This window comes from Dendropsophus ebraccatus, chromosome 8, assembly GCF_027789765.1.
Source record: "Dendropsophus ebraccatus isolate aDenEbr1 chromosome 8, aDenEbr1.pat, whole genome shotgun sequence".
Classification (NCBI taxonomy): domain Eukaryota; kingdom Metazoa; phylum Chordata; class Amphibia; order Anura; family Hylidae; genus Dendropsophus; species Dendropsophus ebraccatus.
Genome location: NC_091461.1, coordinates 112103755 through 112116935, shown reverse-complemented (window position 1 = coordinate 112116935; position 13181 = coordinate 112103755). Strand labels below are relative to the sequence as shown.

General features: G+C 44.1%; 1 protein-coding gene across 4 annotated transcripts in view; it reads right to left on the bottom strand.

The window, feature by feature from the left end:
• The window catches only part of TNNI3K (TNNI3 interacting kinase), a 154777-nt gene that overhangs the window by 131582 nt on the left and 10014 nt on the right, over window positions 1-13181 (bottom strand). For all 4 annotated transcript variants that reach the window (XM_069981434.1, XM_069981435.1, XM_069981436.1 and 1 more), the window contains 2 exons: window positions 6743-6828; window positions 1932-2029 (listed from right to left, as the gene is read on the bottom strand). In XM_069981434.1, coding sequence (XP_069837535.1) covers window positions 1932-2029; window positions 6743-6828 — 184 coding nt within the window. The remainder of the gene's footprint in view (window positions 1-1931; window positions 2030-6742; window positions 6829-13181) is intronic.

Genomic DNA, 13181 nt, shown 5'->3' with positions numbered 1-13181 from the left:
TGGTGAGATCAATGCTAATTTTTGGTGGTCTAGAGTATATATGGGGTAAATGTGAACATTTCTTGTGGTCTAAGCTAGGAGTATATATATATATATATATATATATATATATATATATATATATATATATATATAAAAACCTTGTAGTCTATAGTAGAGATAAATATAAACATCCCTGGTGGTCTAGGGTAGGGGTAAATGTGAACATCCCTGATGGTCTAGAACAGGGGTAAATGTGAACATCCCTGGTGGTCTAGGGTAGGAGTAACTGTGAACATCCCTGGTGGTCCAGGATAGTGGTAAATGTGAATATCCCTAGAGGTCTAGGGTAAGGGTAAATGTGAACATCCCTGATGGTCTAGGGCTAGGTTAAATGTGAACATCCCGGGTGGTCTAGGGTAGGGGTAAATGTAAACATCCCTAGTGGTCTAGGGTAGGGGTGAATGTGAACATCCCTGGTGGTCTAGGGTAGGGGTAAATGTGAACATCCCTGGTGGTCTAGGGTAGGAGTAACTGTGAACATCCCTGGTGGTCTAGGATAGTGGTAAATGTGAATATCCCTAGTGGTCTAGGGTAAGGGTAAATGTGAACATCCCTGATGGTCTAGGGCTAGGTTAAATGTGAACATCCCGGGTGGTCTAGGGTAGGGGTAAATGTAAACATCCCTAGTGGTCTAGGGTAGGGGTGAATGTGAACATCCCTGGTGGTCTAGGGTAGGGGTAAATGTGAACATACCTGGTGCTTTAGGGTAGGGGTAAATGTGAACATCCCTGGGGGTCTAGGGTAGGGGTAAATGTGAACATCCCTGGTGCTCTAGGGTAGGGGTAAATGTGAACATCCCTGGTGCTTTAGGGTAGGGGTAAATGTGAACATCCCTGGGGGTCTAGGGTAGGGGTAAATGTGAACATCCCTGGTGCTCTAGGGTAGGGGTAAATGTGAACATCCCCGGTGGTCTAGGGTAGGGGTAAATGTGAACATCTCTGGTGGTCTAGGGTAGGAGTACATGTAAACATCCCTGGTTGTTTATGGTAGAGGTAAATAGGGGTAAGTGAAAATTTCCGTGGTGGCCTAGAATAACAGTAAATGTTTACATCCCTCGTGGTCTAAGGTAGGCATAACCATAAATACCCCTGCTGGTCTAGAAAAGGAGTTCATGTAAATATCCATGATGGTCTAGGGTAGGGGCAACTGTGAACATCCCTGGTGGCCTAGAGTAGAGGTGAATGTTGACTTTTTGTGGTCTAGAGAAGGGGATTCATATAAACATTTCTTGTGGTCTCCAGGAATGGAGAGACAGGTAGCCTGCACTGCATACACGTAAATCCAGTCTATATTGAGCGGAGGCTAATAGTATGACCAATGTGAGGACTGCTGGGGTGCTATGGTGAATAGGTAGAGACATATAACAAGCAATAGGAGAAAATCCAGCACTCACCAGTTGAAGTCTTCATAGATTTATTGCGTGGAAAACATAAGCAGGGAAGGGGAGATGGAACAGTGAAGGTGCCTGGCTAGACGAAGGGAGGAGTCCCGAAATAGCTATCCCAGGTGATGCGCCTGCACCTTCACTGTTCCATCTCCCCTTCCCTGCTTATGTTTTCCACGCAATAAATCTATGAAGACTTCAACTGGTGAGTGCTGGATTTTCTCCTATTGCTTGTTATATTTCTTGTGGTCTACTGTGGCAAAGGGGATAATGTCAGCATCCAAGTATGGGGTTACTTTAAGCCTCCCTAGATGTATAGTGTGTGGAAGGGTTAAAGTGAATCTGTCAGCTGTAATTCACGTTCCAAACTGCTGACACTGTTAGATGCTGTTAGGACAAGGAGACACATGGTACCTTTTATATATTTGTCTGTGACTCCATAGAAAAATAATTTTATTCTCTAGATAAAAGTGTCATGGCGGCCGATTGAAGAGCTGTATGTTACCTTGTACGCAGCCATATGGAGAGCAGTGAAGCCATTTTTAGTCAGCCTGGACGGACGTAAGCCTTTCAGCATCAGAGTTCTTATATGTGACTTATTACCTGCAAATGAAACACAGTTGTGTAAGAGAGTCTGAGATTTTGGGTCGGTGTTTTGGAGCCAGTCTAATAGGCCGATACTGATAGTGGGGCCTGGGGGTCTGTGTTAGGCCTCTGGCAGCCATGCAGACTCCTCATCCTGACAGAGGAAGCCCCGTTCATGCCCTTGTTGCTGGTTAATGCAGGGTTAAGCAGCCAGGATCAGAGAATTTTTTCAGATCCCAGCTGTTGCAATGAAAGCTTGACTCTGGATCCCTGCCAGACTCCCATGGTGACCGCCCGGGCACAAATCCTCTACATATAGCATTAGACAGAAACATTGAGTTAAAGGGGATGTACACTTCTGCAGCAATCTTTTCCCCCAAGGAAATATAACAAATTATGTTATGAAATGTAAAAAAAAATCTCTCATTGTTTTATGTATATGGCTCCTATGTAGGCCTATGTGTCTCCATGGTTACAGACTACAAACAAACCCTGTGCGGTCTGATTCTGCAGTCACTGGTAGCTCTACTCCCTCCCTCTGCCCCTTCTTCTTTCTGATCCATAGTATTATACTATTATACTACCTGGCATATCTGCCTTGTTATGCATCTACACGCAAATCCCTGGTCAGTACCTGAAACTAAGGCTGCATTCACACATTCCATGTTCCGCACGGACGTGGAATGCCTGTAATGGACGAGAAAAGAGGCAACCACAGAAGATTGTGTTAAAGGGATTATTCAGGCTTGGAAGAACATAACTGCTTTCTTCCGGAAACAGACCGTCTCTTGTCCTCAGTTTGGGTGTGGGTTTTGCAGGTCAATGGAGCTGAGTTGTAATACCACACATAGCCTGAGGACAGGGGTGGCACTGTTTTGGTAAAAATTAATAAAGTAGCTGTTTTTCCTAACCCCTTTGAGCTCTTTAAAAGCTCATAGCGACCAGTCATGCCAAAGACTTTGCTTTTTAATAAAAGTTTAAGAGTATGTTTACATAGTAGTTACCATATACTGTAACTGCGGATTTCACACTGAGTTTCGAAGTGAAATCTGCTGCGATACTCGGTACTCTTCTGGCCTAAAGCTCTGCAATCTCACAGCGGATTTTTATTCTGCTGTGAGAATGTAGCCATTAGCTTCTGGGGGCGTTAAACAAGATAATACTTACCTGCCCCTGCTCCCACCTGCTTCACTGGCTTCCCGGTTACTGATGACCTACTCAGCCAATCAGTGGCTGTGGTGGGACAGTGCACTGATTGGCTGAGCGTGGCATCAGTAATCCACGATTGGTGAAGCAGGTGGGAGTGCAGCCAGGTAAGTATTATCTTTACGCTAGGTAACGCCCAGCAACTAATTAGTTAAAGCGTAACTGTCACATTTTTTTTTATTGCAGAAATCAGTAGTATAAGCGATTTTAAGAAACTCTGTAATAGGTTTCATCAGCCAAAAAAGCCTCCTTCTGTACTCAAGAAGCAATCTCCCAGCCTCCCCCCCTGACTTCTTATCTGTGCATTATCAGGCAAACTCGTCTTCATTACAGAGAAGCCAGTGAAGACGGGTTCTGCTCTCTCCATTGTAAGCCTATGAAGGGGGGAGGGGCTGAGGGAGATGAGGGAGCAGGAAGAGGTGACATGAAGGTCAGCTGTTTGTAGACTCTCTGGGCACCTAAACCGCAGGATTCTGGGGTCAGAAAGGTCAGTGCTTATCTATGAACTTACTGAGAGAAGATTGCAGGGTGTTGTGCTGTGCAGAAATCCTCCGTGCTCAGTCACTCCTAACAGCCCCTCCCCTCTCCATAGACACATAATGGAGACAGAAATCCTGCTTCATTTGATGTGAGGGGGGAGGCTGGGAGATTGCTTTTTCAGTACAGAAGGAAACTCTTTTAGTACATAAAACCTATTACAGAGTTTCTTAAAATCGCTTGTACTGTTGATATTTAATGTTTTCAGAAAAATGACCCTGAAATGACAGTTACGCTTTAAGTGGGCAGGGGCTACATTCTCACAGCAGAATGAAAATCCACTGTGAGAATGCAGAGCCATAGGCCAGAAGAGTACAGAGTATTGCAGCAAATTTAGCTTTGAAACTCGCAACGTGAAATCTGCTGCAAATTCGGTACGCGTGAACCCTTAAAAAACTAAAGCTGCCCTGTGATTGGTTGCTATGGACAAAACTGTATGGGGGAGATTTATCAAACTGGTGTAAAGTGAAACTGGCTCAGTTGCCCCTAGCAACCAATCAGATTCCACCTTTCATTTTCCAAAGAGTCTGTGAGGAATGAAAGGAGGAATCTGATTGGTTGCTAGGGGCAACTGAGACAGTTTCACTTTAAACCATGTTTGATAAATCTCCCCCTATATCCATAAAACTGCTCTTGTTGCCCGTAGTAATCGATCACGGCGCAGGTTTAATTTCTTATACTGCTGTGGAAATAAAGGTGCTATGGGAAACAAGGCCTGATTTTCGTTTCGATAAGTCCACGTACCTCACTCTGGCCTGGCTGGTGACCTTTGACCACAACTAGGCCACAAGGGGTCGAGGGCCCCAAATCTCCAAATAGGTGAAACCACTTTAACATATTCTTCTATGGCCGCCTGTTTTCTCCGATTATTTGATCCATCTGTATATATATGTGTATATATATATATATATATATATATATATTGATGGTCCCTACTTTAGTACGTACATCTTCCATCTACTTTTGCCGTCGCTCCGCTGAGACGCTATCGCTTATACTTTCTTACAGCTGCCATCTTTCTACAAATGTCACCGCATAACACTGTGCAAAATGTTAGTGCATTAGAAATTCTGTATAAAATAATATACTACAACACCCGGGGGAAATTAGAAGGCAAACACTGAAAAGCCTATTTTAAAGCATAACCATATCCCATATCCATGAGGTACAGTATGTTACTGCGCAAAAAAGTTGTATTCATATTTCCTTTTAATCAATGGCTCTGGCGGCCCTGGGCAGCTATACTTTAACATGACAACTTTCCTTTATCAAATTAGAGCAAGTTCACTTTATTTATTCTTAGTGTCCCTTAACCTGTTGCTTTCCAGCTGTTGCAAAACTACAACATTGGCTGTGAGTGCATGATGGGAGTTGTCGTTTTGCAACAACCATTAGAGGGGTTTTCCGGCAAAAATCTTTTTCTTTCAAATCAACTGGCTTCAGATTTGTAATTTACTTCTATTTTAAAATCTCTTCCAGTACTTATCAGCTGCTGTATGTCCTGCAGGAAGTGATGTATTCGTTTCAGTCTGACAGTGCTCTCTGCTGACATCTCTGTCCATGTCAGGAACTGGACAGAGCAGGAGAGATCTTCTAGGGGTTTTTTTCTACTGCTCTGGACAGTTCCTGACATGGACAGAGGTAGCAGCAGAGAGCACTGTGTCAGACTGGAAAGAATACACCACTTCCTGCAGGACATACAGTAGCTGATAAGTATGGGAAGACTTGAGATTTTTAAATAGAAGTAAATTACAAATCTATATAACTTAATGACACCAATTGATTTGAAAGAAAAAGATTTTCGTTGGAGTACCTCTTTCATACAGATCTGGAAATAGGTTATGTAGTCAGGCCAAAAGAGATGTTATGAAGACTAGGAAGACCATATTCACAGAAAGGTAGGTGGAGCGAGTCAGATATGGCACCATAAACTCTAGTGTAGGGTGCATGTATGACGGCTCCGGTCTCCATCTGGAGACTGGCGAAACAAACTGAGGCTACATAAAGTGTGGGCAACCCATTAAGGCCATGTTCACATGGCGTACTGTACCGGCCGTTCCGTGGTCGGTCTCTGCAAAGATCATTCCGGATGATCTTCATGGCCGTAGAGTTCTGATCGGAGCGCGCCCGTATCAGAACTTCCCATAGCACACTGTGAAGCACCACAGTGTGCACTGACATGGTTTCCTATGGCCGCTATTCAATAAATAATGGCCGCACAAAACTGGCATGTCAGTTCTTTGCAGACCCGCTTGGGATCCCGGCCAGAGCGTATACTATGTGCAACAACAGCCGTACTTTTACGCTGTGTGAACATAGCCTATATCTGGATGTGCAACAGAGTAGAAGTGTCACTTAGAAGGGTCGCAACGTAAATCAGATCAGGATTCCTCTGGAGCCCAGCAATTTACAACTATACCCCTCATGGGGTCACTTATTCCCGATCAGGGATGTTGCTATTAGAGATGAGATGCCCTTGAGTCCGTTTATTCGACATTTGATTACTGTTGGATTCAGCCCTTGGGAGTCTGGGAAAACATGGATACAGCCTATGGCCTATATCAATGTTTTTTAGGACTCCCTAGGGCTCCATCCTAGGTAGTCCACTTGTATTCAAATGTCAAATGATGAGCACACGCTAGTTGCATTCGTCTATATATGCAAGTATCAGTTATACAGTATATGGACTAATATATGTGAGGGGGGGCCCCACTTAAGAAGACACTGGCATTATAAATGGTACCCATGGGGGGGGGGACCTGATACAAATGTTGCACCAGGACCCAGGGGCTTCACATTTCCACCTCTGTACCCAAGTTTTAGCACATACTGTTGGATAAATCTGGTGTGTGGCGGAGCGGGAACATTTCAGCGCAGCTCATCTGAATGAGGAGATTGTTCTGCTCATTCTACCATTTAATGTGTTTATTTCGCATTCATTTCTTACATGAAAGTTGTATATTTTTTATTCTGAAGTGGCATACTTACCGCCGCAGATGCAGCACAAGTGAAGGAGAGATAGGCCATTCTCTGTTCGATAGTTTAAATTGACTTTGCCAAAGGCTTCGTCTGAGCTGCAAAATAGATTTTACAGCTGATCACACAGGCTTTATCGGTTGTGCTATTTTATTTAGTTATGTGAATTTTAATCAGACACGTACAAAAAAGTGAAGCGCTGATGGATTGAAAGTGATGTAAAATGATTGACGGCATAATGTTAACACAGGAGAGAAACTAACAAAGAAAACTTCTTATTTTAAACTTCCATATGTGTTGCTTCAAGTCATAACAATTCAGATACAGCAGGACTGAGTTTGTTTTTTTGGCATAGCTCATCACATTATGAACCAAATAACACAAAGGTTTTATAGGGAGAGACTAAGATCCCCACCGACCCCTAAAACAGGGGTGTGTGGCTGAATCATGGTTTAAAGTGACCCACAATCTGACCCCCAAACCACGTATACCTTCGGATAGCTGCTTTTAATCTAAGATCTGTCCTGGGGTCTGTTTGGCAGGTGATGCAGTTATTGTCCTAAAAAACAACTTGCAGCCCTATGTCAAACTATGTCCTATTCCTCACTTGTGTAAGCACGGCACATGGGCTGGATCGTTAAGGCACCTGTGCAGTGTTCACTGCAGAGGAATAGGAAAAATCCTGCCAGTGGCATTCCTAATGATGAAGAGGGTGGGGAGGAGAGACGGAGAGGTCGTGCAAGGTTAGGGCACAGACACTCCAGGCCACGGCAGTTTGGCACAGGGCTGCAAGTTTAAAAGTTGTTATTTAGGACAATAACTGCATCACCTGCCGAACGGACCCCAGGAAAAATCTTGGATTAAAATCAGCTATCCGAAGGTACAAGTGTTTTGGGGGGGGGACAGATTGTTGGTATTGAGTAGTTTTAAATAATATTTTACTACTACTAGTATAATACTGCTCCTATGTACAAGAATAAAACTACTATAATGGAGAGAAGGAAGCTACTGCACATCACACCTGTGACATTGGGGTTGCAGGGCCGTTCCATGGCCTCCCTTCCCTGTTTGTGCACGCTTTGCGGGGTTGGCGGTCGCTGACCGACACAGTGTGGAGTTAGTGTAGGGACCCATGTGAACCAGGAGACCGGCACGTGGTACACGGGGCAATATGGTTTGATCAAATTCTATACCAACATCCTGGCGTTGGTCTTTAAATGTAGCTGAGTGGCATTAGTGTCAGCCATAGGTGTGATGTGCATCAGCTCCTTTCTCTCCTTGTCGAATAACTACTATAATACTGCCCCCTATATACAAGATTATAACTACTATAATACTGCCTCCTATATACAGTACAAGAATATAACTACTATAATTTCTCCGTGTTTTGCACTCCTCCTGGTGAGACCCACATGACCGCAATTAGCAGGAGACACCTGAGTGCTCATGGTTTTAATCCCTCCTGTCTGTCCCATTCTATCTTTGATAGCTATGGTGAGCGCAATACCTTATCCAGACTTGTGCTGTTTGGGGGCAGCTTCCTCCGCCGGTGGTGCTGGCTGGGTTTTGGCGTGGCATTTTTGGGTCTGGTCCTGTGGCATGGGGGTTGCAGGGCCGTTCCATGGCCTCCCTTCCCTGACTGTGCACGCCTGCGGGGGTGGTGGTCGCTGACCGGCACAGTGTGGACTTAGTGTAGGGACCCATGTGTATCAGATACCTGCACGCGGTACATGGGGCAGTATGGCTTGATCAATTCACATACAGAATTCTGATGTTGTTAATGCAGCCGAGAGGTACAAGTATCAGCCATAGGTGTGAGGTGCAGCACTCTTTTTCTTCCCTGAACCATAACTACTATAATACTGCTCATATATACAGGAATATAACTACTATAATACTGCCTCTATATACAAGAATATAACTACTATAATACTGCTCCTATATACAAGAATATAACTACTATAATACTGCTCATATATACAGGAATATAACTACTATAATACTGCCTCTATATACAAGAATATAACTACTATAATACTGCCCCTATGTACAAGAATATAACTACTATAATACTGCCCCTATATACAAGAATATAACTACTATAATACTGCTACTATATACAAGAATATAACTACTATTATGGTCCTGTGACATTGGGGTTGCAGGGCCATTCTATGGCCTCCCTTCACTGCATGTGCACGCTTTGCGAGGTTGGAGGTCGCTGACCGACACAGTGTGGAGTTAGCGTAGGGACCAGTGTGAACCAGGGGACCTGCATGTGGTACACGGGGCAATATGGTTTGATCAAATTATATACAGACACCCTGGCGTTGGTTTTTAACCCCTTAAGGACGGGGCCAATTTTCGTTTTTGCATTTTCGTTTTTTCCTCTTGTGTTTAAAAAGGCCATAGCACTTGCATTTTTCCACCTAGAGACCCACATGAGCCCTTATTTTTTGCGTCACTAATTGTACTTCACAATGACAGGCTAAATTTTTGCATACAGTACACTGCGAAACCAGGAAAGAATTCAAAGTGGGGTGAAATTGAACAAAAAAAAAAAATTTTTTTTTTATTTAGGGGGTAATTCAGACTTTTATTAGGGGAGGGTTTTTTTTTAATTTTTTTTACTAATAACACATAATAGAAGCCCCCCTGGGGTTAGGGTTATTCCCCCTGGGGGACTTCTAGTATAAACACACTGATCTCTCATTGAGATCTTTGCTGTATAGTTATACAGCAAAGATCAATGAGATCGGCACTCGGATGCTTTTGGCTGCTGCAGCCAAAAGCATCCGAGTGCTGAGCCGGCATCAGCGCCATTTTGGAGCTGACACCCGGCCAGTACAGATATGTGGATCGCTCCTCCGGGACAACGTCCCGGAGGAGCGATCCACCCCATTAGACACCAGGGAAGTGGTGGATCTGGTAATCGGATGCAGCTGTCATCTTTGACAGCTGCATCTGATTACTGTATTAGCGGGCACGGCTATCGGACCATGCCCGCTAATACCCGCGTCCCTGGGCTACTCGCGGCACCAGGGACCGCGGCGGCTCAAAGCTGAACACCTTTTGGGGACATATGATGTACGGGTCCGTCATATGTCCCTAAAAGGTTAAAATAGGCCTAGCGGCATTAGTATCAGCCATAGGTGGGATGTGCAGCTGCTCCTTTCTTTCCATGTCGTATAACTACTATAATACTGCCTCCTATAGTCAAGAATATAACTACTATAATACTGTTCCTATACACAAGAATATAACTACTATAATACTGCTCCTATGTACAAGAATATAACTACTATAATACTGCCTCCTATATACAAGAATATAACTGCTATAATACTGCTCCCTATATACAAGAATATAACTACTATAATACTGCTCCTATATACAAGAATATAACTACTATAATACTGCCTCTTATATACAAGAATATAACTACTATAATACTGCTCCCTATATACAAGAATATAACTACTATAATACTGCTCCTATATACAAGAATATAACTACTATAATACTGCCTCTTATATACAAGAATATAACTACTATAATACTGCTCCTATATACAAGAATATAACTACTATAATACTTCTCCTATATACAAGAATATAACTACTATAATACTGCTCCTATATACAAGAATATAACTACTATAATACTGTTCCTATACACAAGAATATAACTACTATAATACTGCTCCTATATACAAGAATATAACTACTATAATACTGCTCCCTATATACAGTATAAGAATATAACTACTATAATACTGCCTCCTATATACAAGAATATAACTACTATAATACTGCCTCCTATATACAAGAATATAACTACTATAATACTGCCTCCTATATACAAGAATATAACTACTATAATACTGCCTACTATATACAAGAATATAACTACTATAATACTACTCCTATATACAAGAATATAACTACTATAATACTGCCTCTTATATACAAGAGTATAACTACTATCATCCTGCTCGTATATACAGGAATATAACTACTATAATACGAACTGGAGAGAGTGGAACGGCTGCACATCCCATCTATGGCTGATACTAATGCCGCCAGGCCTATATTAAAAATCAACACCAGAGTGTCTGTATATGAATTGATCAAACCATATTGCCCCGTGTACCACCGCGCAGGTCCTCTGGTCCACACGGGTCCCTACGCTAACTCCACACCGTGTCGGTCAGCGACCGCCAACCCCGCAAAGCGTGCACGTGCAGGGAAGGGAGGCCATGGAACGGCCCTGCAACCCCAATGTCACAGGACCAAACCCAAAAAGCCCCACCAAAACCCAGCCAGCACCACCGGCGGGGAAGGCTGCCCCCAAACGACACAAGTATGGATATGGTATTACACTTACCATTGCTGCTCTCACAGAATGGGGAAGACATAGGGTCCAGACATGTGAGCACAGACATATCCTGCTAATTTTGGTCATGTGGGTCTTATAAAGGAGTGCTAGCTGTTCAGAGAGGGAGAATTGCAAAACACGAACTGGAGAGAGTGGAACGGCTGCACATCCCATCTATGGCTGATACTAATGCCGCCAGGCCTATATTAAAAATCAACACCAGAGTGTCTGTATATGAATTGATCAAACCATATTGCCCCGTGTACCACCGCGCAGGTCCTCCGGTCCACACGGGTCCCTACGCTAACTCCACACCGTGTCGGTCAGCGACCGCCAACCCCGCAAAGCGTGCACGTGCAGGGAAGGGAGGCCATGGAACGGCCCTGCAACCCCAATGTCACAGGACCAAACCCAAAAAGCCCCACCAAAACCCAGCCAGCACCACCGGCGGGGAAGGCTGCCCCCAAACGACACAAGTATGGATATGGTATTACACTTACCATTGCTGCTCTCACAGAATGGGGAAGACATAGGGTCCAGACATGTGAGCACAGACATATCCTGCTAATTTTGGTCATGTGGGTCTTATAAAGGAGTGCTAGCTGTTCAGAGAGGGAGAATTGCAAAACACGAACTGGAGAGAGTGGAACGGCTGCACATCCCATCTATGGCTGATACTAATGCCGCCAGGCCTATATTAAAAATCAACACCAGAGTGTCTGTATATGAATTGATCAAACCATATTGCCCCGTGTACCACCGCGCAGGTCCTCTGGTCCACACGGGTCCCTACGCTAACTCCACACCGTGTCGGTCAGCGACCGCCAACCCCGCAAAGCGTGCACGTGCAGGGAAGGGAGGCCATGGAACGGCCCTGCAACCCCAATGTCACAGGACCAAACCCAAAAAGCCCCACCAAAACCCAGCCAGCACCACCGGCGGGGAAGGCTGCCCCCAAACGACACAAGTATGGATATGGTATTACACTTACCATTGCTGCTCTCACAGAATGGGGAAGACATAGGGTCCAGACATGTGGGCACAGACATATCCTGCTAATTTTGGTCATGTGGGTCTTATAAAGGAGTGCTAGCTGTTCAGAGAGGGAGAATTGCAAAACACGAACTGGAGAGAGTGGAACGGCTGCACATCCCATCTATGGCTGATACTAATGCCGCCAGGCCTATATTAAAAATCAACACCAGAGTGTCTGTATATGAATTGATCAAACCATATTGCCCCGTGTATTCCCCCTGGGGGACTTCTAGTATAAACACACTGATCTCTCATTGAGATCTTTGCTGTATAGTTATACAGCAAAGATCAATGAGATCGGCACTCGGATGCTTTTGGCTGCTGCAGCCAAAAGCATCCGAGTGCCGAGCCGGCATCAGCGCCATTTTGGAGCTGACACCCGGCCAGTACAGATATGTGGATCGCTCCTCCGGGACAACGTCCCGGAGGAGCGATCCACCCCATTAGACACCAGGGAAGTGGTGGATCTGGTAATCGGATGCAGCTGTCATCTTTGACAGCTGCATCTGATTACTGTATTAGCGGGCACGGCTATCGGACCATGCCCGCTAATACCCGCGTCCCTGGGCTACTCGCGGCACCAGGGACCGCGGCGGCTCAAAGCTGAACACCTTTTGGGGACATATGATGTACGGGTCCGTCATATGTCCCTAAAAGGTTAAAATAGGCCTAGCGGCATTAGTATCAGCCATAGGTGGGATGTGCAGCTGCTCCTTTCTTTCCATGTCGTATAACTACTATAATACTGCCTCCTATAGTCAAGAATATAACTACTATAATACTGTTCCTATACACAAGAATATAACTACTATAATACTGCTCCTATGTACAAGAATATAACTACTATAATACTGCCTCCTATATACAAGAATATAACTGCTATAATACTGCTCCCTATATACAAGAATATAACTACTATAATACTGCTCCTATATACAAGAATATAACTACTATAATACTGCCTCTTATATACAAGAATATAACTACTATAATACTGCTCCCTATATACAAGAATATAACTACTATAATACTGCTCCTA